This window comes from Eumetopias jubatus, unplaced genomic scaffold (genome assembly GCF_037043125.1).
Source record: "Eumetopias jubatus isolate StellerSeaLion01/CBP00866 unplaced genomic scaffold, mEumJub1_p1.0 scaffold_1, whole genome shotgun sequence".
Taxonomy (NCBI): Eukaryota; Metazoa; Chordata; class Mammalia; order Carnivora; family Otariidae; genus Eumetopias; species Eumetopias jubatus.
In genome coordinates this window covers 163,480,731-163,508,557 of record NW_028274807.1, presented here as the reverse complement: position 1 = coordinate 163,508,557, position 27,827 = coordinate 163,480,731, and the positions used below count along the sequence as shown (strand labels likewise).

Genomic DNA, 27,827 nt, shown 5'->3' with positions numbered 1-27,827 from the left:
GGGCAGCCACGACTGAGAGTAATAAAAAAAAAAAGAAAGCTAAAATAGTGAAGAAAAGAGAGAAAATCATACACAGCAGGTAGGAGAACTTAAAAGGCAAAACAACTTGGAGTTGTAGGACTGGGGCAAATTGCTGCTTGCAGCTCAACAGCCACAGAGGTTGATGTTATCAAGCGACAGGCCTGGACATTCCCTGGTACTCCAGAATGTGGCTGTAAAGCATCAGAAATGTTACACTGTACTCTGTCTTGTGCACAGTGGAGAAAATGCTACACTGGGGTCACAACCCTGGTTCCCTCCTGGGCCTCTGCCTCCAGCCTGCTGGGAGATGGAGCCAAGGAAACTCCCCTTCTGGATCTCAGTCTTCTCATGCGTTAGATAAGGCAGTGGAACAGTTATTTCCAGGATAAGAAATTCACAGGGTTAGGATGTTTCAGATGGGGACACAGGTAATTCAATTTCGATAAAATTCCAATCAAAATCACTCAAATAATACAGGAAGGGCTGTGGTTGGTGAGGGTTAAGCTCTCAGCTCTCCGGAAAGCTCAGCTCTGTAGAATGATCCTCATCCTAAATATTCGGCTCTGTTCTAGCACCCACCCCTCCCTTCCAGTTGTCTTTGAATAATGACCCTAGAAAATTTCACAGAGTTTGACAGTCCTGGGGCTGGGCTGGGGCCTAGGTACTTACCAGAAACAGGTGCCGGGGGCGTCTGCTTTTCCCTGTTACCTTCATCAGTGTCCCCTCCTTCAGAAACTCCTGTGGGGAGAGAAGCAGACCTGGGGGGTTAGGCTGATGCCTGCTGCCATCCTAAGGAAGAGTGGGGACAAGGTCCTGAGTGGGAAACCTAAGTTACGATGCCTTCCAAAGTGAATTCATGGGTGAATTCCCAGCTTTAGGGAGGTGCCCACGTTTGCCACAACAGCTCTGGAGACAGACAGGAGGCTCCGCTTCTTAGGAGCACCCCACCTTGACTTATTCCAAGCCCCAGACACTGTTCTGGTCTCCAAGGGATCCAGACAGGGACTCTTTCCCTGATTTGCTGCCATGAGGAGACCTTCAGAATGGAGCCTCTGAAGGTTTGCTAAAACAGCTGAAGACCTGTGAACAGTTGCTACAGGCTCCAAAATTCTGGAGAATGTTTAAAATAGATGTTTAAAGTTACTTAAAAATAAATAAAATAGATGTTCAATAAATATTTACTAATCTGATGACCCAGGACCAAAACATTAAGTGTGATTTTACAGAATCTCAGACTAGTGAGATTCCTGCTAATTTTGAGTAAATTATCCTGAGTACAACCTCTCATTTCTTTGTCTCTTGTCCTTCATGGACCATAGCAGGTAACAAACACATTTTTGACTATTTTTGAGCTGAGTTTTAGGTTTTCCATTTGGAAGCTGAAAAGTGGGTAAATTTGTCTCTTGAAAAATGTTATTTTTAAGATGCTTTGTTGGGGCTCTTGAGAGATGGTTTTCCTGATTTCCCAGCAATGCCGGGCTAAACTAAAAATAATCGGCGTCTCTTCTTCTCAGAGGTGAAAAGAACCACAGGGGACGCTGAACCCAAATGACACTGTTTCTTTAAAGGTCCTGAAAGTGGAAAACCCCAGGGGAGGCAGCCCATGGGCCTTGTGAGCCCAGCAGAGCCCGTGCCCTGCCCTCCCTCCCTCTGCGGGTAAACAGCACCTGCAGCCAGGCCTGTCTGGGACCAGCCCAGCTGAACAATGGGTCTTATCAGAGCCTCACCCGCCTGCCTACCAGGCCGCCCTCTGTCCCTGCCCATGGCGGCGGTGGCACTCACCCTTCCTGGCTGGAGGAGATCCCCTTGGCCCCGAACGCTATGCTCAATGTGGACCAACTTCTGCAGGTTTTCCTATGGGTGGGAGCAGAACGAGAGGGAAATGGTCAGGACCCCTTCAAGGGCATTGCTTCTACTTCAGAGGAGGAAAACGGAACCCAGAAGGGCCTTGCCCAAAATCTGACCTCCTCTCAGTGGCAAGATTGGGACCTGAGCTTGGGTCTGCTGGATGCCAGACATGTGGGCTACCTATACTCAGGCTACTCCCCCTGGGCCTGGGATCTGACATCGCCATCTTCTGCGTGCCATGGGGAAAGTCACTTGCTCTTGCTGTGCTATCTGATACCCATATACATCTCCAGGCCACAGCTCCTGCTCTAACTCTGTGTGCCCCATAAGGTCTGGCGCATCTAGACTTCACTAGCCCAGAGGAGAGAGATGCCCAAGACCAGACTGTCTCTCTGGGCTTACAGCCCAGGGTCGGGCCTCTGAGGGAGAGTAATTGAGAAAATGTTCCACCTGGGGAAGAAACAGATCTGTGCTCCTTGAAGAAAAAGAAGTGTGCCTGGGAACTCCTGTTGGCCCTCACTGGGTTACATATAATATGCAGTGACATGCCTCCCTTTCCTCCGTACAGCACCCCATTATACTAGAAATAACAAGTGCCTCACCCATGGGGTGGGCGCCTCCTGAACCTTATGCAGGGTCAGGTTCTAAAGTCAATTAACAAGGTGAAAATTGTGTGTAGGGAAATTGTCTTGAAAAGGCTTTTACCGTGTTGATAGTTTTGGGCACAATATCCTGCACATTAGAAATGTGTAATAGTTGTTCCATTTCCACTCGTGATAGAGAACAGTGCCCCTAGCCTAATAATGAGGAAAAGGTAATCCACAGAGCCCTGACTCCTCTTACATCTACTACAGAGCTGAAGTCCCAAGGCAACCCCACCGGACCTGAATCCCGAAGACTGACAAACCCCTTCACAGCGACGTGAGCCACATGCACTGCTGCAACACACAGGAGGAAGGGGCGGCCAGCAGAAAGGAGGAGAAGAAAGCAACTAAAATGTTAATGGATTCTGAAAGGTCAGGTGTGGGCTGGTGGGACAGTTTAGAATAACAGAGAGCCCCAGATGCGAGGCACATCTGCAGTCACTTGCAAGCTCTTCTTTTTTAGCAGTTCCCACCGGGGGCTCACAAGGAAGACTAGAGGCAGGGCAGGGGGCCAGAAAGAACCCCCCCTGGCGGTGAAGGCATGCAGGCTACCACTGGGGGGGGGGGCTGGCATAAAATCCTGCCAAATTCCCCAGCCCCCTCTCTTGTACAAACCCCTCAGCCCCTGGGAGAGGCTAAGAAATCCCCTCCCAGAGGACAGGCAAAGTGCCACTCACTACTCCTGGGGAAAGGGCAGAAGCAAAAGCTGTCTTCCCTGAGGAGAGGGGAAGTAGCACCAATACAAAGCAGAAACCTGTCCAAGACCTGCCACAGCTACAGGGCAGTGTTTGGCTACCATGCAGAGGAAGGGCACGAAAGCAGAGAAAGCCTGGCTTGCAGGCCCTGCTGAAGACTGAGGCTTGTCCCGGAGAGCACAGACTTGGGAGCGTAGTAGTGCGTAATAGGAAATAGCAGTCCACCTCTGAGAAGGGGCAAGGGCATGGAGAGAGGCCCCTTCTGGGGTGCAGGGATTGCTAAACGCTGCGGCAGCGGGGGGAAGGAAAATGAGAAAAACTTTCTGGCATCTCAGGCCCCACAAACAGTACCAGGTAATAGCAGCCCCCTTCTGGACGAGTGTGAAGTCTGTGGGGCTCTGAGGGTGACATAACAATAACAAAACCCAAACCCAACTCAACTACTGACTGGACTGACCCAACCCCCACCTCTTATACCCCTTACATGAACGGCATGATCAAAACCAGGCGCTGCCACTTCTGGGGCAGATACTGTTTCCCTCAGTCTCCATAATTCCTCCAACACATAATGCCAGCTTCAATCAAACATTATTAGAAATACAAAAAGCAAGAAAGAACCCCAACTCGTTTTCAGGAAATAAAGCTTTCAACAAAACCAGGAGAGGTAACACAAATGTTATTAGAACCATCAGACAGGGGCTTTAGAGCAACTCTGTTCTAAAAAATAAAATCTGTTCAGAAAGTAGGATGGTGGTGGCCAGGAGCTGGGGGGGAGGGGCTTAGAATTTAGTGGGGACAGTTTCAGTTGGGGACAGAGAAAAAGTTCTAAAGGTGGATGGTGGCGACGGTCACACAACAATGTCAATGTACTTAATGCTGATGAACTGTGTACTTAAAAATGGTTAAGATGGTCAATTTTATGTTACATATATTGTACCTCAATAAATTTTTTTTAAAAGTCTATTTAAAAAAAGTGAAAATCGGAGAGCCCAGACTTACACCTGTCCCCTCACTCTGTTCTGGAGGGAGACGGCTTACTTTTATCCTATGGGGAGGAGGACAGTCAACGGCTAATTTGATCAAAAGCCTCGAAAGCCTGACCTTGCAACCAGATGTAGGATTTTTCTCCTAGGAAATCTGAGGTTTGGTCTGAGTAACTGCAGTTAGAAGCAAGGTGCATCCACTCTCTGATCCAACCTGTGACCAGTTCCTGAAGGAATTCCCAGTGCTCACAAACCTGGGAGCAACTCTAAACCTCCATGCCTACATTTCATGACATTCCTCATGGCTGGGTAAAGAAAGAAAAAGACCCAAATGTGGGAAAGAGAAAAATGTTCCCATGGTCATTTATGTGTGTCACGTGAGAGAGGAGCAGGTGAGGCGCGCATGGGCACATGCACGTGTTTTCATGCAAGAATGTGTGTGAGGTTACAGGTCTGAACCTGTGAGTGATGTGTGCAGGCATGTCCGGCCTGGTGGCTAAGAAAGGCTCACGTTCAAACCCAGCTCCCACTCTGAGAGCTGAGTGATCCTGGGTGAAGCAACTCGTCTCTCCAGGCCTCAGTTTCCTTGCTTGTGACACTGGGCTGATAATAGTTCCCCTGAGGATTAGAGGAGAATGTCAGGCACGATCCCCTGCTCAATAGAGGCAGCTGTGGTCACCGTGAGTAGGATGCCACATGGGAATCTGCCACAGCCTTTCCTGCAAAGCTGGTGAGGATGACTTCTCTCATTTCTAAGACTTTCCCATCCCGTCTTCCATACTGCTCCCATTTATTCCTGGTCCTCCATCAAAATGTGAGGATCACGGCAGGGGAGGGGTTACCTGGGCCTCAGCTCTTAGAGTCAACACTTCCCAAAGCTTCTCCTATCACCTAACAGTTTTCCGTTAACAGGCTGTTCAATGGATTTATAGTTTGGCTTGGCTGTCAGTACTTTATTCTAGTGAGTTTATTAGTGGCATTTCAGACCAGCTGTCAGGTAGGTATGTGGGTCCCATTTCAGGGTGGTGGGACCTGGCTCTTCCTAGAACTCATATCTCCAGCTTAGCTACCTTTGTGGGGAGTTATGGCAATGGTTTGATATGAGCATAAAACCTACGTGAATGCTGCCACCTCCAGGAAGCTTTCCCTGGTTCTCACAACCAATGAGTACTTCTACTGAACACAATGTGGAGACATAGAAGGCTTTGTAAAATGGGGGCATGGCACCATCAGACACATTTTAACAGGATCACTCTGAATGGAATGGTAGCATTGGGAGGTGATGAGGCCTGAGGTGGGTAGTGGCCATGGTGAAGGAGAGGCAGAGCCCCAGCCTTGCCCTTTGGCCACTCAAGCCACTGAGCTCTGCCCTGGCATTGGGTTTACCTGGACCTGCCTGTCCATGGCCCAGGCAGAGTCCAATCCCTATTCCCGCAGGCATGCAGCAGGGGCTGATAATCCAGAGCAGGCCCAGTGTGGTATCCCCAGGCAGCTGGAGAGACAAGAGCCAGCCTGTGCCAGGCACAGCATCTAACCCCGCACTTCGAGAAAGCCGGCGGGGGGGGATGGGGTTCAGTTCCTCCTGCAAGGTGGTGCCACACCTGAGCGCACCCACAGTAGGGAAGACATGGCCCTTGGTGACCTAGTTTTCCTTTTTGGAAACAGAGGCATCCCTGGCTAAAGTGAGGTGCAGAGAATGAGGTGCAGCCCATCTGATGCTATGTCATGATGGGGCATGGGACGCCAAAGCACCTCTGTCTTTGGCTACGCTGAAGGAAATCTTACTGCATGCACATGATGCTAAAACAACAAAGAGCAAGGGGCTCACGGACCCCAGAGCAGGAGGACAGACAACCTGATGATGACACCATGTTCGATGTACCAGTTTTCACACCCAGCTGGCTTTAGCCTCCACACTCAGCGTACCATCTGTTCAGACTCTTGTCCTCCCTCACCTACCCTGCTCCCATCTTCCTGCCAGGCTGGGTGGCTCTCTGAACTCGGGTGTGACCTACGCTTCTCCACCTCCATGCCTCTGCCCAGGTCAACTCCTCTTCCTGGCACATCTTTCCTCTCTCTGCTTTTGAGGCATATGTCCTCCCTGTGGGGGCACCTCCATCATCTCTTCTCACAGCCCCGGCTGGGAGGGATGGCTCCCTTCTCTGAACCATGTGGCATTTTCTCTCTCCCTCATGAGGCTTATCATGTCCACATGTTTACTCCTCCATGAGCTGTGATCTCCTCGTGCTGGGATTCATGTTTTAACTCTGTATCTCCAGTCCCCAACACAAGACTGACATGGAGTAGGTGTCTAATAGATGTGACTCCCCTCTCCTTCTTCTACCTGTGGATGACTTGCTAAAAGGGTGCTCTGTGTATCTGCCACAGGAGAGCTGAGCAAGTACTCAGCATGCATACCACCATCACCCCACCTCTGCCGGTGGAACACATAACTAACTGATCACCGAACTCTTTCCCCCGGGCTAGGACTCAGCCTCAGAATCCTTCTCGACACAAAGCTCTAGCCACATCTTAGTGGAGCAGAAAATACGGGACACAAGTAATCAAGGTAGCCACTTGAACAGAGCTGGGATGTGGGATAAAGTTGGTCGTCTTTGGCAGAAAACTGGTAAATACTGAATCAGTGTCCAACAAACAGAGTCACACTCTGGCAGAACCCAGCGTGTAGTTAGAGCTCACATATTCTTGTGGACAAGTGGTTTTCAAACTTTTGTGAGCAAAACATTTACCTGGGGTGCTTGTTAAAAATGCATATCCCTGGGGCGCCTGGGTGGCTCAGTCATTAAGCGTCTGCCTTCAGCTCAGGTCATGATCCCAGGGTGCTGGGATCGAGCCCCACATCGGGCTCCCTGCTCAGTGGGAAGCCTGCTTCTCCCTCTCCCACTCCCCCTGCTTGTGTTCCCTCTCTCGCTATCTCTATGTCAAATAAATAAATAAAATCTTTAAAAAAATGCATATCCCTGGACCTGACCCCCAGATATTCTGGCTGAGAAGATGTAAGGTATGCCTAGGAATTTGTAGCTTACAAGGCACTCCAGGTGCTGATGCAGATGGTCTCAGACCACAGCTGGGACATTACTTACCAGATCTGTACAAGTCTGTAGACCCCCCTCACTATTCTAATGGTGAAACAGAGACCCGGACAAGAACACACAGTGCCTGAGTTCACACAGCAAGTGCCAGGGACAGAACCCAAGGGCCAACAACTCTTTGCCAGGTCCCATAGATGGATGCCTACAGCACCCCCAGAAGTGGAGTATCACAAGGCAGACCTGGGCAGGCTGGAGGGGGGCCTAGACCTGAACCCCAGAGAAGGAGCCCAGGAAATGGACTTACCCCTTGTTCCATGCTGTCGTTGGCACGGTCTGTGACTTTGGAGATGAGGGTGAGGGCACCTGTGGAGGGAAAGAGAGAAGATAGCAGGCCTTCTGAGGAGGAGGGCCAGTCCAGGAGCCACCATCCTCGCCTCTTTCCTGTCCTCCCCTCTCTCTCACCCACTCCCCAAGATCACCGCAGTTGTAGGGGCTTGCATGTGGGAGGCACCAAGATTTCTCACAGCTGGGTCAGGTCACAGGCCCAACCCTTGCTTTGCTACTACAGCCTAAGTGTCCTTGACAGTGATTTGACCATTCTGTGCCTTAGTGCCCTTGTCTATAAATTGAATATGTTAAAATAGGGACTGCCCTGTTAGGTCATATGCAGGGACAGTCACATAGAATTGGGAGGAAACAGGGACACTGTGGTGACTTTTTGAGACCTGGCACCACCTCCTAGCACCAAATTCTGATTACTGCCCTCTCCTTTGACAGGATGACAGCCCATCCTGGGGAGTCCTGTGCTTGAGGGGAGCGGGTCATCATCCCAGAAGCCCCAGAGGTTTCCTGCCCATTGCACATCCAGCTGCCAGGGAGGGGGCTACGTCCTGTGCCAGGGACAGGGACCAAAAAAGGAACACGTCCCCATCCTCCGGGTTCATGCTGCACTTACCCTGCGTGTTATCGTACTCAGCTGAGTCAGGACAAAGGTTGTTTAAGTAGTCTGCAGGGAGAACAAAAGCCAGGGTCAGTTTGCCCCTGGGAGGCCAGTCCCTCGTGTCCACAGCAGGAGCCCCCCTCTCCAGACTTGGAGGAAAAGTGCCAGAAGAATGGGGTATCTACCCTCTCACCCCCGTTAGCCCACCACCCCACCACACTAGAACAAAACAGGCCCCTGAACCATCACCAGCATCATTGCCACTACTGGTAGTCATTCACTCATTCAACAAGTATCTATTGAGTGCTTGCTGTGCGCCTGGCACTGTGCTATGCCTTCAGGATTCACAGACAAGGTGAATCCCCGCCTCTGAGAAGCACACCGTCTACTGGGGGAACGGATGTGACCATCATCACAGCAGAGTGTGATGTATTAAACCTTTAACACGTTTATACCCACAAGCTCCAGCTCTCTCTCCAGCTACCTCTCCATGTCACTCATTCATTCTAGCAATGCTGGCACTCTTACTATTGCTTGGATGTGCCAAGCCTGTTAATATCCCCGGGCCTTTGCTCTCACTACTCCCTCCACCTGGTGCTCTCTTCTTCCGGATCTTCATAGGGTTCATGGTCTCACTTGGCTGAGACCTCTGTGCAGTGCTACCTCCTCAGAGAGATCCCTCCTCCATGCTGTATCTAATTCAGAGCCCTGTTACCTCCATCCCCTTAACCTGCTTTATTTTCTTCAGAGCTCTTATCACTGATACATTTTTATTTCCTTGTCAGTTTGTTAAAGTATAAACTCCACAGTGGTAGAGAGTTTTGGTACAGAGCAGTAATTCACTGCTATATCTCTAGCATCTAGCACAGGGCCTTGTACACAGGAGATACTCAATAAACATCTGTTGAATTAGATGAACAAATTCTCTGTCCCTTGGCCTTAATATACTTTCCTTGTGGCCCTGGTCACTACCTGGAATTACATGCCTATCTCTATGTGTGGGTGTCTGTCTCCCTTACTGGAACAGCAGTTCCCCATGCCTGGTGTCTTTGCCCATTTGGGAGGCAGGTGGGTAAATGAGTCTGGAGCTCAGGACAGAGGTGTGGTATTTCTGGTAGGTGGAGGTAGGGGAGGGGATGACTTTCCCAGGGGAGAGTCTGTAAAACGGGAAGGAAGGAAAGAGGACCTAGGGCTGAGCCCCAAGAAACACCGACATTTATGGAAGAGTGGATGAAGGGAGGTTGTCAACACAGATGGAGAAGGGTAGCGGAGAAGTCTGAGGGAGACAGGGGGAGAGAGTGTATCACAGAAACCTCAGAATGAGAGGGTTGAGAAGCAGAAAGTGGTCAGTGGCTAAGCCACAGAGATGGCCAGAGCAGGTTCAAGGTGAAAAATGTCCATTGATTTGGCCACAAGGAGGACTTGGTGATAAGAAGAGCTTTAGGGAAATGAGATACCCACTGAGGAAATGCAGAACAGGGGAAGGTGGGAGTTTCTGTGTTTTAGGATGGGAGAGGCTGAAGGAAGACACAGAAGGTAGCCGCTGAAGTGAGGTTTCCAAGGTGGCAGCAGGGGGTCCCAAACTCAGCTGGAAGGAAGGTGGTGGCAGAGTCTAGCATGTCTGGAGGAGCAGGTGCCAGGAACTGAGAGCCATCCTCCCCCTACCCATTTCCGCCATGGTGGGAGGGGAGGTTGTCATAACACAGCTTGCCACCGGCACCCCTCCTCAGGGGCCTTCCCTCCCCACATCACCTCAGTGCACGCTGACCTCCTGTGGGGCCCACCTGTGAGGAGCACTTGGTACTGGAAGAGGCGCTGAACCACCCGCAGCAGCCGGTGCTTCACGTTCTGGCCACCTCCTTGCTGACTCTGCTGCTCCCAAGAGACAGGGAGGACAAAACTCCATCAGAGACCCCTGTCTCAAGGATGCTCATGGCATCCCTCATACACTGTCCCATCCACACCTCTTCCTGGCCACACCGAGCTTCTCCCCATCTCTAAAATCAGGATCCCCTCCTTCAGGAAGGCCTCCCAGATTAGCACCACCCTGCTGTGACAGTTCCTTCCTTCAGGCTCGCAGTCAGTGCATCTACCAGTCCCTGCTTTTCATTAATGTTAGTAAAAGAAAAAAAAGCCCCCACTTTTCTGTCTAGTAACTGGATACCCAGTTTGTTGATCCATTTGTTGGTCACTCCATTGGCTGGGGCCCCAGCTTGCTTTGTGCTTTTCTCCTGGGACAGGAGAATGGTCACTAAAACCCTCACCATGGTGGGGGCTCAGAGAGTTGTCATCAATCACCCATCGGGGAATGTTCTCAGTTCTAGGTCTTCCCTCCTCTCCTTCCCCAGCCGGGTCTTCCGCTCTGACCCCCAGCCTCAGACCTACCAAGAAGCCCCACTGATTCGCAGTAAGCCCTTCCATGCCCACCCGGCCCCTGTATCCTTAGAGCAGGTTCCAGAGGACCAAGGGACCCACCTCAAACTCACGGACAGCAGCGGCCAGCCGGGGAGAATGCAGGCAGTCCTCACTGAGCAGACTCAGATACCTGTCGAACTGCAGGATGTGAGTGGCATGGTGGTCAAACTCTTGTTCCCGGGCCAGGAAGACGTCAGCCACCTTCTGCTGGCCCTCCCTGCAGCCGGGGAGGGGGATGGGACAGCGAGAACTTAGCCTTGTGACCAGCACAGTGTTCACTGGTGAGCGCTGGAGTCACATTACTGGGCGGCAACCCCAGCTTGACCCTCCTGCGCTCGTTTTACTTTGGGCAAATGACCTAATACCTGTGTCTCAGCTTCTGCACTGGTCAAATGGAGACACCATTTCACATGCTGGGACTTTAAGCACCTCCACCCCCCAGTGCAATGGAAGTAGGGGCAGGAGTCCACGGACGGCTCACCAGTGCAACAGCCTCTCCCCCAGCTCCTCCAGGATCCCCTGGTGAAGGTCGTGGATGGCTGGGAGTTCGCTCAGGCCACGCCTCAGCTCCTCCCTGGCCAACGTGTCCTTGCCCTCCTGGTCTATTTCATCCAAGGCCCTCATGACAGCTCCGTGGAAATCCTGAAACCCCAAAGGCCTGTTACCCACAGCTGATAGGATTGAGCACAAGTTCTCCCTCTGCAGCTCCCCCACGGCTTTGAAGCCCTGACCTACACACAGATAGCACAGGACCTTAGGTCAGCATTTTAGACCCCAGCATTCTCACCTGTAAAACAAGGGTGATAACACACACCTGATGATCACAGATAACTGGTGCCCAAAAAGCACCCAACACAACTCCTGTTACAACAGAGGGCGTTTAAAGCATGTTCATTCCTGAACTTGGGTCAAGCTCTTCTTCCGAATATTTGGGTAATTCCCTCTCTGAAGAAATACAGGGTGCTCTACCATCATCTGTCTTTGAAAAGGTTCATGCACTGTGTTGTTTTAAAACGAAGTCTAAAGAAATCATAGGCAACTCCTCCATGGTGTATTAAGCAGTCACTGAAAATGATGCAGATGGTGACTATGTATAAATATTCATGTCCTAGAGCTAGGAATCAAGGAGGGATACAAAGTTGTCTTTCTATCCTAACACAATCCCGTAAAACAGGAAAAAAGGAAAAAGCTAAAAGGAAATATATCGAAATGTAAACAGTGGTTGTGTCAAGGGTCTAAGATTAGGAATGATTTTTTTCTTCGTTTTCCAAAATATCTGTATTGTGATTACTTTAAAAAATTCCACTAAATTTAACGAACACTAAAATTAAAACAAATGCAAAACCTTTTTCTAACAAAAAAATTTTTATCTTCAAATACACCTGCTCTTGCATGAGCCACAGGTCTGTAGTTTTAAATATATGGGATATACCGAAACCACCTCAAATTGTGGAGTGGTGCACATCAGGAAAAACATCAGCATCAGAGATCATGTGGTCCAGTCCAAATCAAGAAAGTCAAATCACCTTTATAACATTTAGGAAAGATGATCACACTGCCTTGTTTGATTGCCTCCCTGATGGAGAACTCATTACTGACCAAGACAGTTAATTCCACTGCTGAACAGTTTTCATTGCTAGAATGGTCTCTTTACATTGAGACCTGAAAGGGGAAGATGCCTGAGAGGATGAGCAGCCCCTCCTCCGGGAAGTCTTTCTGATGTTCTCCCCACAGTAAAGGGATGCAGGAGAAGGGGAGGGCTAGGAAAAAAAAGGCAGGGAGGTAGACAGGGCCAGAGAGAGGGACAAGGGGAGAGAGGAAGAAAAAGGAGAAAGCAGAGAGAAAGAGAGAGGAACAAAGACAGAGGAGAGAGAGGGAGGGTAGGAAGGAAGGAGGGATTGAGAAGAGAGCAGGACACAGGAGGTGAGAAGCAGCACACTCTCCTGGGCCCTGCCCCTCCACTATCTTTAAAGAGGCTGCCTGCGCCATCGGACAGAGGACAGCAGATGTGGGGGTCATAAAGGTCTCTGCTTCCTGAACACCTCATCCTGTCCGGAGCTGACCTCCGGCTCCTGCAACCTGTTCTGCTGGGAATTGGGAGGAAGGACAAGGAGAGGGCGGCCCACCCTGGCCTGTGGTCCCAAGGAGGGAGAATGAGCTGGTTCTTCCTGAGGCCAGCCCTCATCAGCCCCAGTCCAGTGCACTTTGAAGGTCAGGACACCTCTAGCCCCATCACTGAGGTCAGAAACTTGGGGCTGAGTCTTGAACTAATGAATAAACTCTCTGGCTGAAGGCATGTGTGTCCTTAAGTGGAGGCCACATGCTAGAGCTATAATTAGAAACCAAATCCCACTGTACCTAAACTATCAGAGCCTTTCCTGAAAGCATGTTTCAGAGGGTGGAGAAAGTGTGAACTACAAGTGAGAGGCAACTAGGGGGAGGTGGTGTTTGATTCTTATTTCTGCCCGCAGCTGGCTCTGGGACACTGGGGTTGTTCTGAACCTGGAGTGGGGGTTCTCTGCTGACCCAGGGCAGGAGGACCCTCCCACTCTTCCTTATGAGTCCCTATGGTTAGGACCCAGCCTCCAGCCCTGCAGGGTCTTCTCAGCCCTGGCATCCCAGAGAAAGAAAGAAAACATCCTGATGAGGACAGTAATCCCTCTTGTTTGGGCAGCTGGTAGACAGAGGACTTTCAACACATTGTCATAGGCTCTGTGCCAGGTTGAAGCTCAGATACACCAGAAGAGTAGCTGATGACTGTGGACAAGCTGTCACCTATCTGAGCCTCCATTTCCTCATCTGTAAAATGGGGATAGCAGTACCACTAAGTACAGCATGAGGCTGCTGAGAGGCTCATCCTGATGTTTAAAACTGCTCTGTAAACTGTAAAGTGCTATCCCCATGGCAGTTGTGATCATATTTTAGTTATGACCTCTTCAGAGCAGGGTCACATCTGTTTTGTTTCCTGCTATGTTTCTAAAGTCCAACAGAGCATGTGACACAGAGTTTTATAGTACTTGCTGACTACTGACTGACTGAAAGACCTTTATTTAATGGAAAAGGAGAGTGAGCCATAGGGGAACCAAGATCATAATTCGGTCACCCTGCCGCCCAGACCACCACAAAAAGGGGAAGAGGGAGAAGGCGAGGGAGAGAAGGAAGGACAAGCAAAGACAAGACTGATGGCTGCATGTGCATCGCACCCCAGGGAACTGAAATATTAACTGCTCTGCAAGCTAGTTTCTCATCTGTAATTAATTCTCACTAAATTGACTCAGTCTCAATGGGCAGGATGGCCATCATCAACATGACTCATTTCAAAAACTGGAGCATAACTGGACTCGCCACAAACATCCGTTCTTAAAACTCATGCATTGGCTGGCAGCGCCAAGTGCCAGCGGCACCATCCATCACTCCCTGAAAGGTTTCTGCTATCTCAATAGTCCTGGCCATCATTGCACCCAGGGTCTCTCAGACAGAGGAAGGAGGTAGGAGATAGAGGAGATACCCGGCCCTTATCCCCTTATTCGTTCACCAAATATTCTGAGTGCCTGCTCTGCACCAAGCCCTGAGGAGAGAGTGAGAGCAGGAAATGCTATTCTGCCCTCAAAGAGTTTGCAATCTAGAGAAAATGAGGAGTACAACCACAGTTTCAACACAGAGGTGTAAGTGCTGTGACGGGGAAAAGCACAGGAGCCACAGCTGGCCATAAGGGGGAGAGCTGGCTTGCCTCTGGGAAAGCATGCCAGGAAGGCAACACCTCCACTGAGAGAAGAGGGGAGTGTGTCAAGCAGAGGGCACAGCATGTGCAAAGGCCCTCAGATGAAGGAGGAACTAAGTGGAGTGTGTCTTGGGTGCAGTATGTGTGTGCACCTTGCAGGAAATGTACAGGATTAGAACACAATGGCACTGGAGAATCAGACAGAGAACCCATTCCATAGGCCCTGCAGGCTTTTAAAGGCACTTGGGTTTCATCGTGGGGTGACAGGGAACCACTGGATCAAATATCTATCTTAGAAAATTTACTTTGTTGGGAGAACAAAGTGGCGGTGGCCAGAAGGAGAGCAAGAGCAGTGTGAAGGCCGTTCTAGTCATCCAGGAGCAGGGCTCAGACCCAGTGGTGGCCATGGGGATGGGTTGGAGAGGGGAGATGGACTAGGGATAATAAGGAAAAAGAACCGAATGGCCCCCATGCCTGCAAGGTCCAGTCAAAACCCCTCTGGGCACCGGAGGCCTTCCTTACCTAGTCCACCTTCTCACCATGCTCACTTCCCAGCTCTCTGTGGAGCTCCTGTTCCAGCCTTAGAGCCTCTAGGCCCCAAGCCAAGGCCTAGAGAACACACATGAGTCCTTGTCTACCTGAAGAGTTGCCTATGTGTGACCTTGAGCAAGTTACTTCATCTCTATGGACCTCAATTTCCCCCTCTGCTAAATGCGGATACCAATACCTTCTTCACAGAGTCTGTGCACACTGCCTTCTGTTATGTTTTAGGATAATTGGTTTTTGTGCTTTCCTTCTCCCCTAGACTGAGGTTTACTTATCTCTGTATCCCCAGCACCCAGCCCCGGGAAGGTGAGCAACACATGACAATAGCCAACATGTACCGAACACTCCCGCCGTCTGAGCTCAACATTACACTTTCCCTTCTAGTCCTCAGAACAACCCTCTCACTGTGGCATTATGATTACTTCCATTTTGCCGATAAAATAATCAGGCCCAGGGGGATGAAGTAAATTGCCCAAAGCCGTCAAGATGGCAAGATTCGAGCCAAAGTCAGCCTGACTCCAAAGTCCCAGCTCTTTCCATTGCTCCATGCCAATTCCACATTTACAGATGGGCCCAGACAGGGGAGTGACTTCCTCAGGTGAAGGAGGAGGACTAGAACCTGGTTCTTCAGAGTGCTGCCCAGGGCTCCTACCCAACCTCAGAGACCCTGGGGCAGCCTGGTGGAAAGGCCTGAGTGTGAGGACTGCCTCTCTGCCTCTGGAGCCCGGACAAGATTCCTAGAGTTTGCAGGGTTCTCAGAACCCTGTCCTGGGCTTGTGGGTGGTGGAAGTGGGGACCTCACATGCAGGGCCTAGTCCCTTGGCCCCTTTTTCCTTTTCCAAACCCACTACTGAGTTTTCTGGGTGGCATAGCATCTCCATTCTCTGGGCTAAACAATTGGTGGGTAGCCAGAATGTCAAACCACTAATGTTGCCGCCAAAAGTCAAGTGGACTCACTGGGATCCCATCCGGCCAAACGCACACCAGCCTCAACCATGACCCACCTGCGTCACCAACCTGGACTGGCAGGCCGTGAGCTGTCCAGTAGACATGGGTTCACCTGGCCTGATCAGTCACTGGAGGGTACTCTGGAACCCTGAAAACAATTCTGTGTGGGGGCACACAAAGACTTCTTGTTTTTCTTTTTTTGAGAGAGGGAAAGAGAACGAGGGGGGAGGAGCAGGGGGAGAGGAAGAGAGAATCTCAAGCAGGTTCCGTGCCCAGCTCAGAGCCCCATGTGGGGCTCGATCTCACGACCATGAGATCACGACCTAAGCTGAAATCAAGAGTTGGATGCTTAAACGACTGAGCTACCTAGGCACCCCTAGGCTTCTTAAGCTGTATACAAAAAGTACGAGCCATACAGAAAAAGAAATACATTGCCTTCATGTTAACAGATGAATATGGAAAAAGGGAATTTGGTTGTTCTATATATTACTGCTCTTCCTGTCACTTTTCTGTAAAATTGAATTTATTTTTAAATAGAAGTTTAGGGGCACCTGGGGGCACAGTCAGTTGAAGGACCGACTCTCAAATCATGATCTCAGGGTGGTGAGACTGAGCCCCGTGCTGGGCTCCATTACTCCACACTCAGCATGGGGTCTGCTTAAGATTCTTTCTCCTTCTCCCTTTGCCCCTCCCACTTGTGCTCCTTCTCTCTCTAAAACAAATAAATAAATCTTTAAATGGATAGACAGAAGTTTAAAATCATTGAAAAAGTAAGATGAAAAAGAATAAAAGGCTTAGGAATATATTTAACAAAAGCATACAACCATACAACAAAAACAACGAAACATCACTGAAAGAAATTAAAGAAGGGGCACCTGGGTGGCTCAGTCAGTTAAGCATCTGACTCTTGATATTGGCTCAGGTCATGATCTCAGGGTCGTGAGATCGAGCCCTGCACAGGGCTCCATGCTGGATGTGGAACCCATTTAAGATTCTCTCTCCCTCTGCCCCTACCCCCTCTCTAAAAAAAAAAAAGAAATTAAAGAAGACCTATGTAAATGGAAAGATGTCTCATATTCACAACTTAATATTGTTAAGAGGGCAATATTCCCCAAGGTGATACACAGATTCATCTCAACCCCCATCAAAATTCCAGTTGCCTTTTTATTAGAGAAACTGACAAGCTGATTCTAAAATTCACATGGAGATGCAAGGGACCCAGAATAGCCAAAACTATCTTGCAAAAGAGAAACAAAGTTGGAAGAGTCATACTTCCTGATTTCAAAACTTACTAGAGGGCTACAGGAATCAAGACTGTATGGTATTAGGGTGCCTGGGAAGCTCAGTCAGTTAAGTGTCTGGCTCTTGGTTTCAGCTCAGGTCAGGATCTCATGGGTTGTGAGATTGAGCCCCATGTTGGGCTCCCCTGCTCAGTGGGGAGTCTGCTTGAAGATTCTCTCCCTCTGCCCCTCCCCTGCTCTCTCTCTCTCTCAAATAAATAAATCTTAAAAAAAAAAAAAAAAGACTGTGTGGTATTGGCATAGGACAGAGATAAAGATCATTGGAATAGAACTAAGAACCCAGAAATAAATGTTCATGGTTAAGTGATTTTTAACAAGGGTGCCAAGAAAATTCAGTGGGAAAAAAAGCCGTTTCAACAAATGGTGCTGAGATATTTGGATATCCATATTCAAAAAGATGAATTTGGACTCCTTCTTTATACCATATACAAAAATTAACAGAAAATCAAATACTTACATGTAACAGCTAAAACTATAAAACTCTTTAAAGAAAATATGGGAGTAAATCTTTGTGATTTGGGACTAGAAAAGCTTTCTCAGATATGACACCAAAAGCACAAGCAAGAGAAGAAAACAAATTAGATTACATCAAAATTAAAAACTTTTATGTTTCAAAGGATAATCTCAAGAGAGTGAAAAGACAACCCACAGAATGAGAAGAAATATTTGCAAATCACAGATCTGATACAGAATTACAATGAAAAGATAACCCATTAAAAAATGGGCAATGGATTTGAAGACATTTCTCCAAAGAAAACATACAAATGACCAAGAAGCACATGAAAAAACGCCTGACAACATTAGTCATTAGGGAAATGCAAAATCAAAACCACAGTGAGATCCCACTTTGTACCCACCAAGATGGCTATAATAAAAAAGACAGATAATAACCAAGTCCTGCAAGGAGGTAGGAGAAATTGGAACACTCACACACTACTGGTGGGTATCTAAAATGGTGCAAACAGCTGGTGGTTCCTCAAAAGGTTAAAAAGTTACCGTATGATCCAGCAATTGCACTCCTAGGTATATTCCTAAGAGAATGGAAAACATATGTTCATACAAGAATTTGTCCATGAATGCTCATAGAAGCATTTTCCGAACAGTGAGAAAGTGGAAAGCACTCAAATGTCTATCAACTGATGAACGGATAAACAAAATGTGGTCTATCCACACAATGGAATGTTAGCCATGAAAAGGGATGAAGTATGGACACATACTATAATGTAGATGAACCTTAAATACATTATACTAGGTGAAAGACATCAAGGACAAAAGAGTACAATTATGTGAAATGTCAAGAACAGGAAAATCTACAGAGACAGAACTAGACAGCTGGGTGCCTAGGGCTGAGATGGGGTGATGGGGAATGACAGCTTAGGGGGTTGTGGTTTTTTTGGGGGGTGATGAGAATGTGCCAAAATTGATTGTCATGATGACAACACAACTCTGAACATACTAAAAACCATTACATTTTACACTTTAAATGGCTGAATTGTATGGTATAAGATTTATATCTCAGCTAAGCTATTAAAAAATGGAATAGGGAAGACACACATTGGGAGAATATTCACAATATGCATATCTGAAAATAGACTTGTGTCCAGAACATCTAAGGAATTCCTACAGATCGGTAAGAAAAAGACAGACAACCCAATTAAAAAATAAGCAAAAGACTTCAAATGAGGATTTCCAAATGGCTAATAAACAGAAAGATACTCAATTTCATCAATCATTAGGGAAATGCAAGCTAAACCCACAATGAGAAGCCACCATGCGATCACCAGAATGGCCATGAGTAAGAAGACTGACAATACCAATGCGCTGGCAGCATGAGGAACGGTATTGCCAGATGTTGGGGGTGGAAGTATATATTGCTTCAATCGCTTTGAAAACCTATTTGGCGGTTCCTTAATAAAGCTGAATCTGTGCTTACTCTATGACCAACAATTCCACTCTGGGTAGATATTTAGGAGAAATGAGTGCTCATGTTCCCTAAAGATATATATGAGAACATTCATAGCAGCTTTATAATAGCCCAAGCTGGAAACAAGCTAAATGATCATTCACAGGGGGATAGATACCCCAACGGTGGTATATCCACACGAAAGAATACTGATATGCATGAAAACTTGGATGACTCTCACGTATTGTGTTGCCCTAAAGAAGACAGACAGAAAAGAATACATAATTCATGATTCCATTCATATGAGGTCCAATGACAGGCTAAACCAACTGAATGTGATGGAAAGAAAAATAGTGGTAACCTCTGGAGGGTGACATGGACTGGGGAAGGGCACAGAGGCATCTTCTGGGATGATGAAAATGTTCTACCTGAGTGGCAATTTGCGTGCGCGTGCACATACACACATTAAAAATTTAAGCTCTACCCTTAAGATTTGTGCACTTAACTGTATGTAAATTAGAAAACATTTTTTAAAAAAAGAAAGCAGCTCTCTGAGGTCCCTGGGTGAGGAAGACAAACACTGCTTTCCCCTGCTGCTTCGCGTCTCCTCCAAGCCCCTCATTTAAAGTTAAACTCCTGGGCCTGGAGTTCATGGTCCAGCCTACCTCCACACCTGCTCACTCTGTACAGAGCCTCTTCAGGATGAGCACGCTTCACAATCATCTTATTCAAACCCAGATCACTGGGCCCACCTCCAGAGCTTCCATTCGGGAGGCTGGGGATGGGGCTGGGTAATTTTTATTTCTCCCATGTTCCCAAGTGATGCTGTTGCTGCTGGTCCTGGGACCACACTTTGAGCACCACTGCTTTATAGGAATCCTCTTTTCCAGCCTCTGTGACTTTGTTCTTTGCTTCTGGCATCTAATCCATACCTTGTTCATCTTTTTTTTTAAAATATTTTATTTATTTATTTGACAGAGAGAGACACAGCGAGAGAGGGAACACAAGCAGGGGGGAGTGGGAGAGGGAAAAAAACAGGCTTCCTGCCGACCAGGGAGCCCGAGGCGGGGCTCGATCCCAAGGCCCCGGGATCATGACCTGAGCCTAAGGCAGACGCTTATGACTGAGCCACCCAGGTGCCCCATCTTGTTCATCTTTTAAAGCTGCTTCAAATGCCACCTCCATCATGAAAACCCTTCTGGGTCACTTCAGCAGTCAGTCTAGGGGTCTTTCAAGTATCCTACAGCCTCCAAAACTCTGGGGTCACAGCCTGAAGGGATGTGTCTGAAATCTCATATTTTAGCTTAAGAATTAAGGCATATTTTAGGGGTGCCTGTGTGGCTCAGTCATGATCCCAGGATCCTGGGATCGAGCCCCGTGTCAGGCTCCCTACTTGGCGGGAAGCCTGTTTTTCCCTCTCCCGCTCCCCCTGCTTGTGGTTCCTTCTCTCGCTGTGTCTTTCTCGGTCAAGTGGATAAATAAAATCTTAAAAAAAAAAAAAAAGAATTAAGGCATATTTTATATTATTCTCTAAAATATATCCATGTGTGATTTACTTAAAAATATATAACTAAAGCAAAGCAGCTCTCAGAAAATGTGTCCTGTTGGACACTTACTACATACCTCAGGCAGGGTTATGTGTATCCCAGCCTGAAAAGCAATGGTCTTGCAAAATTTTGCATTGTCAGGCTATGTACTCACTCCGTATGTTTCTGTTACCTTCTCTCCAATTACGCAGAGAGCAGACTGTCTCATTCACTTAAGTTTCACCCTTAGACTGACCCAGCTTTGTTCATAACTGTGCTGAATGAATGTTTTTAAACCATATTTTTTAAAGCTTCTGGGTATCTGTGCACAGCCAGGGTTCGGGACCAGTGTTCTAGAGGATGCCTGTCATGAAGGGGCAGGGAATCACAAAGAACTCACGCCGAAGGGACCTTACGGGATCATCTGTGGGTCTCAAACATTACTCTCCATCAGCATCACCTGGAGGGTTCATTAAAACACAGATGGCCAGTCCCTACCCCCAGAGTTTCTGATTTCACAGTTGTGGGGTGGGGCCCAAGAATATGCATTTCTTACAAGTTCCCAGGTAATGCTGGCGCCACTGGTTCAGGGACCACATTGGGAGAACCACTCAGTTAGTTGACTTTCTCACCCTGGGTTCCATGGAGACCCAGGGTTAAGGGAGGTAGAGGCAGAGCCCAAACTTTGGCTTCCACCTATCTTTGAACCAAAGCATCTCTGCTCTCAGCTAGTCTTCATATTGGGGTTCCAGGTAAAATTCCATTTGAAGATAAGCTTCCATGGCTAAAAATGTCTGACTCCCACTGGCCATTTCAGGGTGAGGGATTAAAAGGAGGAGAGACTTTCCAGGGTTATGCAGTTTTTTTTCCTGAACTGAATGAAAACATACAGGGAAGAGCCACACACCTGGGGGGTAGGAACCCCTCTCCTGAGAACTCCTCAATAGCTACTACATTCATACTTCCCCATACGGAGAGCGCACCCCCTCCCTGGCAGTTCAGGTGGAAAGAAAGCACATTTTCTCACACTGGACTGAAATCTGTCTCTCTCCGGGTTCACAAAGATCAGTGAGTTCACTCTGCCCTGGAAGAGCCCAGCAAAGACTCAGAAACAGGGCCCTCCCCACTCAATTAAAACTTACTTCTTAATGTTGTCTGCAGACAGGGGCTCAAAGATAAAAGTAAGAGACAGACACAAGATCTTCCGAGCTCTACACAACTTCCCCAGTATGAGGCCATCTAGGAGTTTGGTCGGGGTTAACTTCTTGGTCCCCCAGCATCAGCCCCTCCCCACCCAACACACCAGACCAACCTTCCCCCAAACTCCTTCACTGCATCTGCCCTGCTCAAGTCCTCAGGGCTCCCAAATTCCTACACCTCCCTTTTGAAAGGCCTCGGGGTATGGTATTCAGGCGCTCCCTGAAGACCAGCTCTCCAGCCAGTTCCTGTACACCCCACACCCCCGAGCCCTCCACTCTGTCCACCTGTTCCTGCTGCTCCTATCCACCAGAAGGCCTGTTCCTACTTTCTGTCCATCAATGCCATCTCAACGTCCTCTCCTCCAGAAAGCCTTTCCTGAATTCATTCCTCCTGCACACACTGATTCCCGCCTCCTAAGGCTCCTTACACCCAAACAAACTGTTCTACTTCTCTTCATTTCCTCCCCTTCTCAGGGCTCTGGAGTCAGATGGCCCTGGCCATACTTCTTACTGGCTGTATGACCTTGGGCAAGTCACTCATCTTCTCTGAGACTCAGTTTTGGACTCATCCAGCCATCTGAGAAATATTACCGAGCACAGAGTGTGTGTAATTAAATGACATAATGTATGTAAATTGGCGAGCACCCAACAGAAGGTCAACAGATGTTCATGCCACCCCTCATGTACAGCATCAGGTACACAGGACACTGGTTATACTCAGAAGCCAGAGCTGTCTGGGATGGCGGGCAAACTGACAGCACCCAATTAGGATAAACTCAGAAATTCGACAGAGTCCCTCTAGATCCTGCACTTGCGCCAGTCCTGCCAGTGCCAAGGCCACGGTTGAATTAAACATGCATGCAGTGATAAGGAGGGCTGTCCTGTTCCTCTGAGCAGTCTGAGAAGTCTGGCTCTGTCCTGGGCACTCCTGATGCCCTTTCAGGTGCCTACCACCACTGAGCAAGGTGGGTACGGGAGGTGCTACCGGTGGGACAGATGCAGGAAGGATCTGAGAAGCCTCTTACCTGCCTTTCTGCACTGTGTTCTCCTAATACTCCTCCCTTAGTCCCTCTGACCCTTTCACAAAAACCTGCCAGGTGGGGCACCTGGGGGGCTGGTTGGTTAAGTGTCTGACTTCAACTCAGGTCATGATCTCAGGGGCCTGGGATGGAGCCCTGCCTCGTAGCTGTCATCATCATGTTCCCCCTTGTCCTTGGGCTCCCTGCTCAGCGGGGAGCCTTCTTGTCCCTCTCCCTCTGCCCCTCCTCCCATTCTTACATGTTCTCCTTCTCTCTCTCTCAAATAAATTAAAAAAAACACAAAATCCTGCCAGGCCCCAGGCACCTGAGAGCCTTCTCCCCACCCCACACATTCCCTGGGGGAAATCCAGGCCACTCCTGGGGCTTCAGTTGATATCTCCACACTTAATCACTTCTGGTGCACATCCTGTGCCCAGCTGATCACTGGGATGTCCTTCCCCCACCCCTCTCGCTTCACAAGACCCACACTAAACTCCTCATCACCCCTATGCCTCACCTGACCCCCTCCAGCACTTGCCGCTCTGGTGAGGGAGCAAGCCAGAAATCTGAGGTCAGCCTGGACCCCTCCCTGCCTTTCCTGCACCCCACAGCAGCCAATCACCAAGCACATCATCCTCCAATCTGCCTGCAGCACTCCAGTCCAGTGTCACCTCCTGCTGGCATCACCCAGTGGCCTCCCCATAGACCTTCAGCAGAGCAAACCCACCCCCCAACACGACTCATGGGGCTCTGCCCGCTCTGCCCCTTACCTCTCACCACTCTGCACTTATACACATGCTCCAGCCATGTGGCATTTCTTTCAGCTTCCAAACACGCCAATCTCTAACTGGACCCCAGACCTCTGCACATGCAGACCCCCTTGCCAGGTACAAGCCTTCCTCACCTGGCCAGCTGCTCCCCATCCTTCAGGTCTCAGCTGACACATATTTCCTCCGGGAATCCTTCTCCAACCCCCAGAAGCCTGGGGGCCTCCTCGCAATCTCTCAGGATCAGTATGCCCCTAACATTGTACTAATATTGTCCCTTTTGTGCCTCTTTCCTAGACTGTCAGTTCCTGAAGGGCAAGGACCCAGTCAGTACCCAGCACCTAAGAGGTGCTCAGGAAATATTTCTGACTGAAGAAGTGGTAAGACTGCTGGAAGGACTGACCCCGCCATCACTCATTCATCAGATATTTACTGAGCCCTGATGGTGTACCAGGCCTCACAAGACACTGGGATTGGGACCAGTCAAGATCTTTGCCCTCAAGGAGCTCTGAGTTTAGTGAGGGAGACAAGACAGTAAATAAGTCCCTAAGAACAGCCCCCAAATAAATGAAGCAAAGTGGATAGAATGGAAGGGAGAGATAGACAACTCAGTAATCAACACCCCACTCCCAGTAAGGGACAGAAGGATGAGACAGAAAACTGGCAAGGATGTAGAAAACTCAAACAGCACCGTCGATCAGCCTGACTTAAGTGACATCTATAGGACACCCACCAGCTAGAGCAGAAAACATACTGTTTTCAAGCACACACAGAACATTCTCCAGGATATACTATATGCCAGGCCATAAAACAAATCTCAATAAATTTAAAACCGCACGAAGTACATTCTCCAACCACGATGGAATTAAAAATCAGCAGTAGGAGGAAATTTGGGAAATTCACAAATAGTTGGAAATGGAACAACATAATTTTAAATAACTCATGGGTCAAAGAAGAAATCACAAGGGGAATTAGAAAGTATTTGGAATTGAACAAAAATGAAAATACAACATAAGTAAACAAATACATAAATTAGATGATTTTTAGATATGAAAGGTTCTGTGAAGAAAATAAAAAGAAGTATGAGATGGTGCAGAAGAGGAGGCACAGCTGTGGTTCCTTACCCTCCCCTAGCATCCACACCCTTGCCATGGCCTCTTCATGGGGAGAGCAGATCCCTGTCCCTTGTCTTTGGGCCAGGCCATGGCACTCGCTCTGGCCAATGGGACATGGGCAGAAGTGATGATGTGCCAGTCGTGAGACTGAATCTCAGAAGCCCTCCGGTGTTTCTGCTCACTCCCTGCCATCACCATGGGGAGAGCCCTCCCTGGTTGCCTGCTGTCCCTTCAGCCTGGGTCCCAGAACGAACACATAAGAAGCACAGCCACTGAGCTGAACCCAGCCTTGACAACTCAGTTGACTTCCCGTTGACCCAGATTGTATTTTCCCCAAATGGCTCATAACAGTATCTCCTATCTCACATGGTCATTATGCAATGTAAGCTTGATATTTCTCCCACTGATGCTGGAAATTATATTCCCTCCCCTCGAACTTGGGTAGACCTATGTGACTGTCTCCACTAATAGAGTATGGTGGAAGTGGTGCCACATGACTTAGGCTGGATCATAAAAATGCCATGCACTTCCTCCTGGCTCTCTCTTGGGACACTGAGTCTTAGAATGCTGCCACCATACTGTGAGGAAGCCCAAACTTGCCCATGCAGAGAGACCACATGGAGAGGTCACAAGTAAGCATTCTGGCCAACAGCCCAAAGGAGGTCCCAGACAATAGCCAGCACTAACCACCAGCCATGAAAGATGACACTTAGGGTGATTCTAACCTCTGGCCATCAAGTAGCCCTTAGTCTTGAATTCCTCCCCAGATACTGGGAAGCAGAGACACACTCTCCCAACCTTGCCCTGTCCAAACTCCTGGCCCAAAGAATTTGCAAGCATAATAACATGGTTGTTCTATGCCACTAAGTTTTGGGCACCACTTTGAGCTGACACCAGAATAAGAAGGAGGAGCTGGCAATGAGAAGATCGGGGGTAGGACATTCCAGCGGCAGGAAAAACACGTGCAAAAGCCATGCAACGGAAATGCATTTGTAGTATGTGAAGTAGAGTGGGAAGGCCCAGAGTGGCTGGAGCAAACAACAAAAGTGGTAGGAGGCAGTGCCAGAGAGGCAGACAGGACCTCTTAGGGGAGGGAGCTTCTCTTGGGGAATCAGATGGTGATAACTTCCAGGGTTACCTCTGCCAGTCAGCAGACTGGCTTCTGAAAAGGCCTTCAATGCCTTAGCCCAAAGGAGGAACCCATGGTAGGAATTTTCAGCTTTTGCTAGGGAGGGATTTTTTTTTTTTTTTTTTTTTTTAGATGCGAAAACAGAGCATCGAAGATGTCCACGGGACATAACTGCTCAAGGTCTATAACAAATAACTATCATAAACCCCGGGCCTGGCATTTTAGGTACTTGGTTTTTGGACCAATCATTTGACCCCCAATTCCACCTCCAACCTGCCTTTTCAAACTTTTCCATGTTCTAACCATGTGTGACGATGCACCACTCTCCAGACGTATCATGTACCTTCAGGCCTGTGAGCATTTCCATGCTGACCACCTGCCTTATATGCCCTCGTCCCTCAGGCTTCTTCAAAGTCCATCTTAGGGGCACCTCTTCTGCCAATCTTCTCAGATACCCCAAAGGGGAATAAGTCTCTCCCTTCCCCATGCTCCTGCAGATTTTGCACAAAACTGTAATTGTGCAAATTATACTTACCATGGAGTAGCATAACTGACTATTTACCTATTTCTCCTCCCCACTCCACCCTTTTCCCCCACAAATAAGAGACATCTATTCAAGGGCAGATTTCTAGGCCTTTCTATCTTTGGGGCTTGAAGGCCCATCTCAGTGCCATAGGCACTGTAAAAATCCTGTGATGTCCCATCCGAAAGGAATAAGCCAGGTGGATGGATGGTTGGATGGATGGGGGATGGGTGGATGGGAGGATGGGCGGATGGGAGGATGGGTAGACCTCTGAACAGTGGGTGAATTGAGGCGGGGATATGAATGGGAGCACAGATGTGCCATAGGGGGGCATAGATAGATTAAAGGACAGACGAGTGGGTGAAAAGCTGGTTACATGAGTGGGTGAGAATTTGATTATACAGATAGATGGGCAGGGGGATGAATGCATTTATGACTGGATTCCTGGAAGGATAGAAGGGAGTCTTTAAACCAGAAGTCAGCAAACCTTTTCTGTAAAGGGACACACAATAAATATTTAAGGCTTTGTGGACCACACACAGTCTCAGTCATATATTCTTCACCTCTTTTTTTCAAATTATATATTTGACAAGGGTGTAGTATCCAGAATATATGGAAAACTCTTAGTACAGTTGATGCATCTTCTTTGTCTTTTTTCACAAACATTTAAAACATATAGGGGTGCCTGGGTCACTCAATTGGTTAAGTGGCTAACCCCAGCTTAGGACATGATCTCAGGGTCCTGGGATGGAGCCCCATGAGTCAGGCTCCATGCTCAGTGGAGAGTCTGCTTCTCCCTCTCCCTCTGCCCCTCCCCCCACTGAACCCCCCCAAATAAAAAAATAAAATCTTAAATAAATAAATAAAATAAGCAAAACATACAAAATCCATTCTTAGTTAATAGGCTATGCAAGAACAGGATCTTGACCATCAGGATTCAATTTTGGATGACCAGAACTTTTAGTAATCCCTGAGTTAGCTCTGTCTACCAGTTCACAAGTACAGGGTTGAATCACAAACATAGAAGGCCAGAGGCCACCCCATTCCCCCCTCAAAACAGCATAATGGAGCCAGAGACCTTTCTAGCTAGAGAGGTTCAGAATGCATGGTCAGCCCTTCCCATCACTGGGAGCCTTGGGAGTTCAATAGCATCAAATCTATAAGGAGGAATTCTGAGAGATAACCTGCCAATCTTAGCATTCAGAGATGGATCCAGACTGGGAGTGGTGGAGAATGTCTTGAAGTTTATGGGTCTCCTTTAGACTCATGTCCCTGGCTAGGACTTGGAGTCACACTGGGGCTTTTCTGTCACTTCTGTCCCTATACACACTGACGTCATAAATGTAGCTCTGGACCACAATTTCCCGAAACTAGCTTATGAGTTGTGACTTTTATGGGCTCTTTTTTTTTTCTCCTCAGGATATTATTATGGATTACCAGCGGTTTCAGCATCTTTCCAACTGGCAGGAAGCAGTGCAAACACAGATGGAAGTTTCCCAGTTAAAACCCTCTTAACAAAGTCATAAAACAA

The 27,827-nt window shown here is 48.4% G+C and overlaps 1 protein-coding gene across 1 annotated transcript in view; it reads right to left on the bottom strand.

Annotated features, from left to right (window-relative positions):
* FGD5 (FYVE, RhoGEF and PH domain containing 5) overlaps positions 1-27,827 on the bottom strand; it is a 118,680-nt gene that overhangs the window by 21,524 nt on the left and 69,329 nt on the right. Inside the window, exons 6-12 of the mRNA XM_028101778.2 lie at positions 11,081-11,241; positions 10,660-10,816; positions 9,969-10,056; positions 8,200-8,250; positions 7,549-7,607; positions 1,804-1,875; positions 691-759 (exon numbers count right to left, since the gene is read on the bottom strand). Of these exons, the coding sequence (XP_027957579.2) occupies positions 691-759; positions 1,804-1,875; positions 7,549-7,607; positions 8,200-8,250; positions 9,969-10,056; positions 10,660-10,816; positions 11,081-11,241 (657 nt within the window). The remainder of the gene's footprint in view (positions 1-690; positions 760-1,803; positions 1,876-7,548; positions 7,608-8,199; positions 8,251-9,968; positions 10,057-10,659; positions 10,817-11,080; positions 11,242-27,827) is intronic.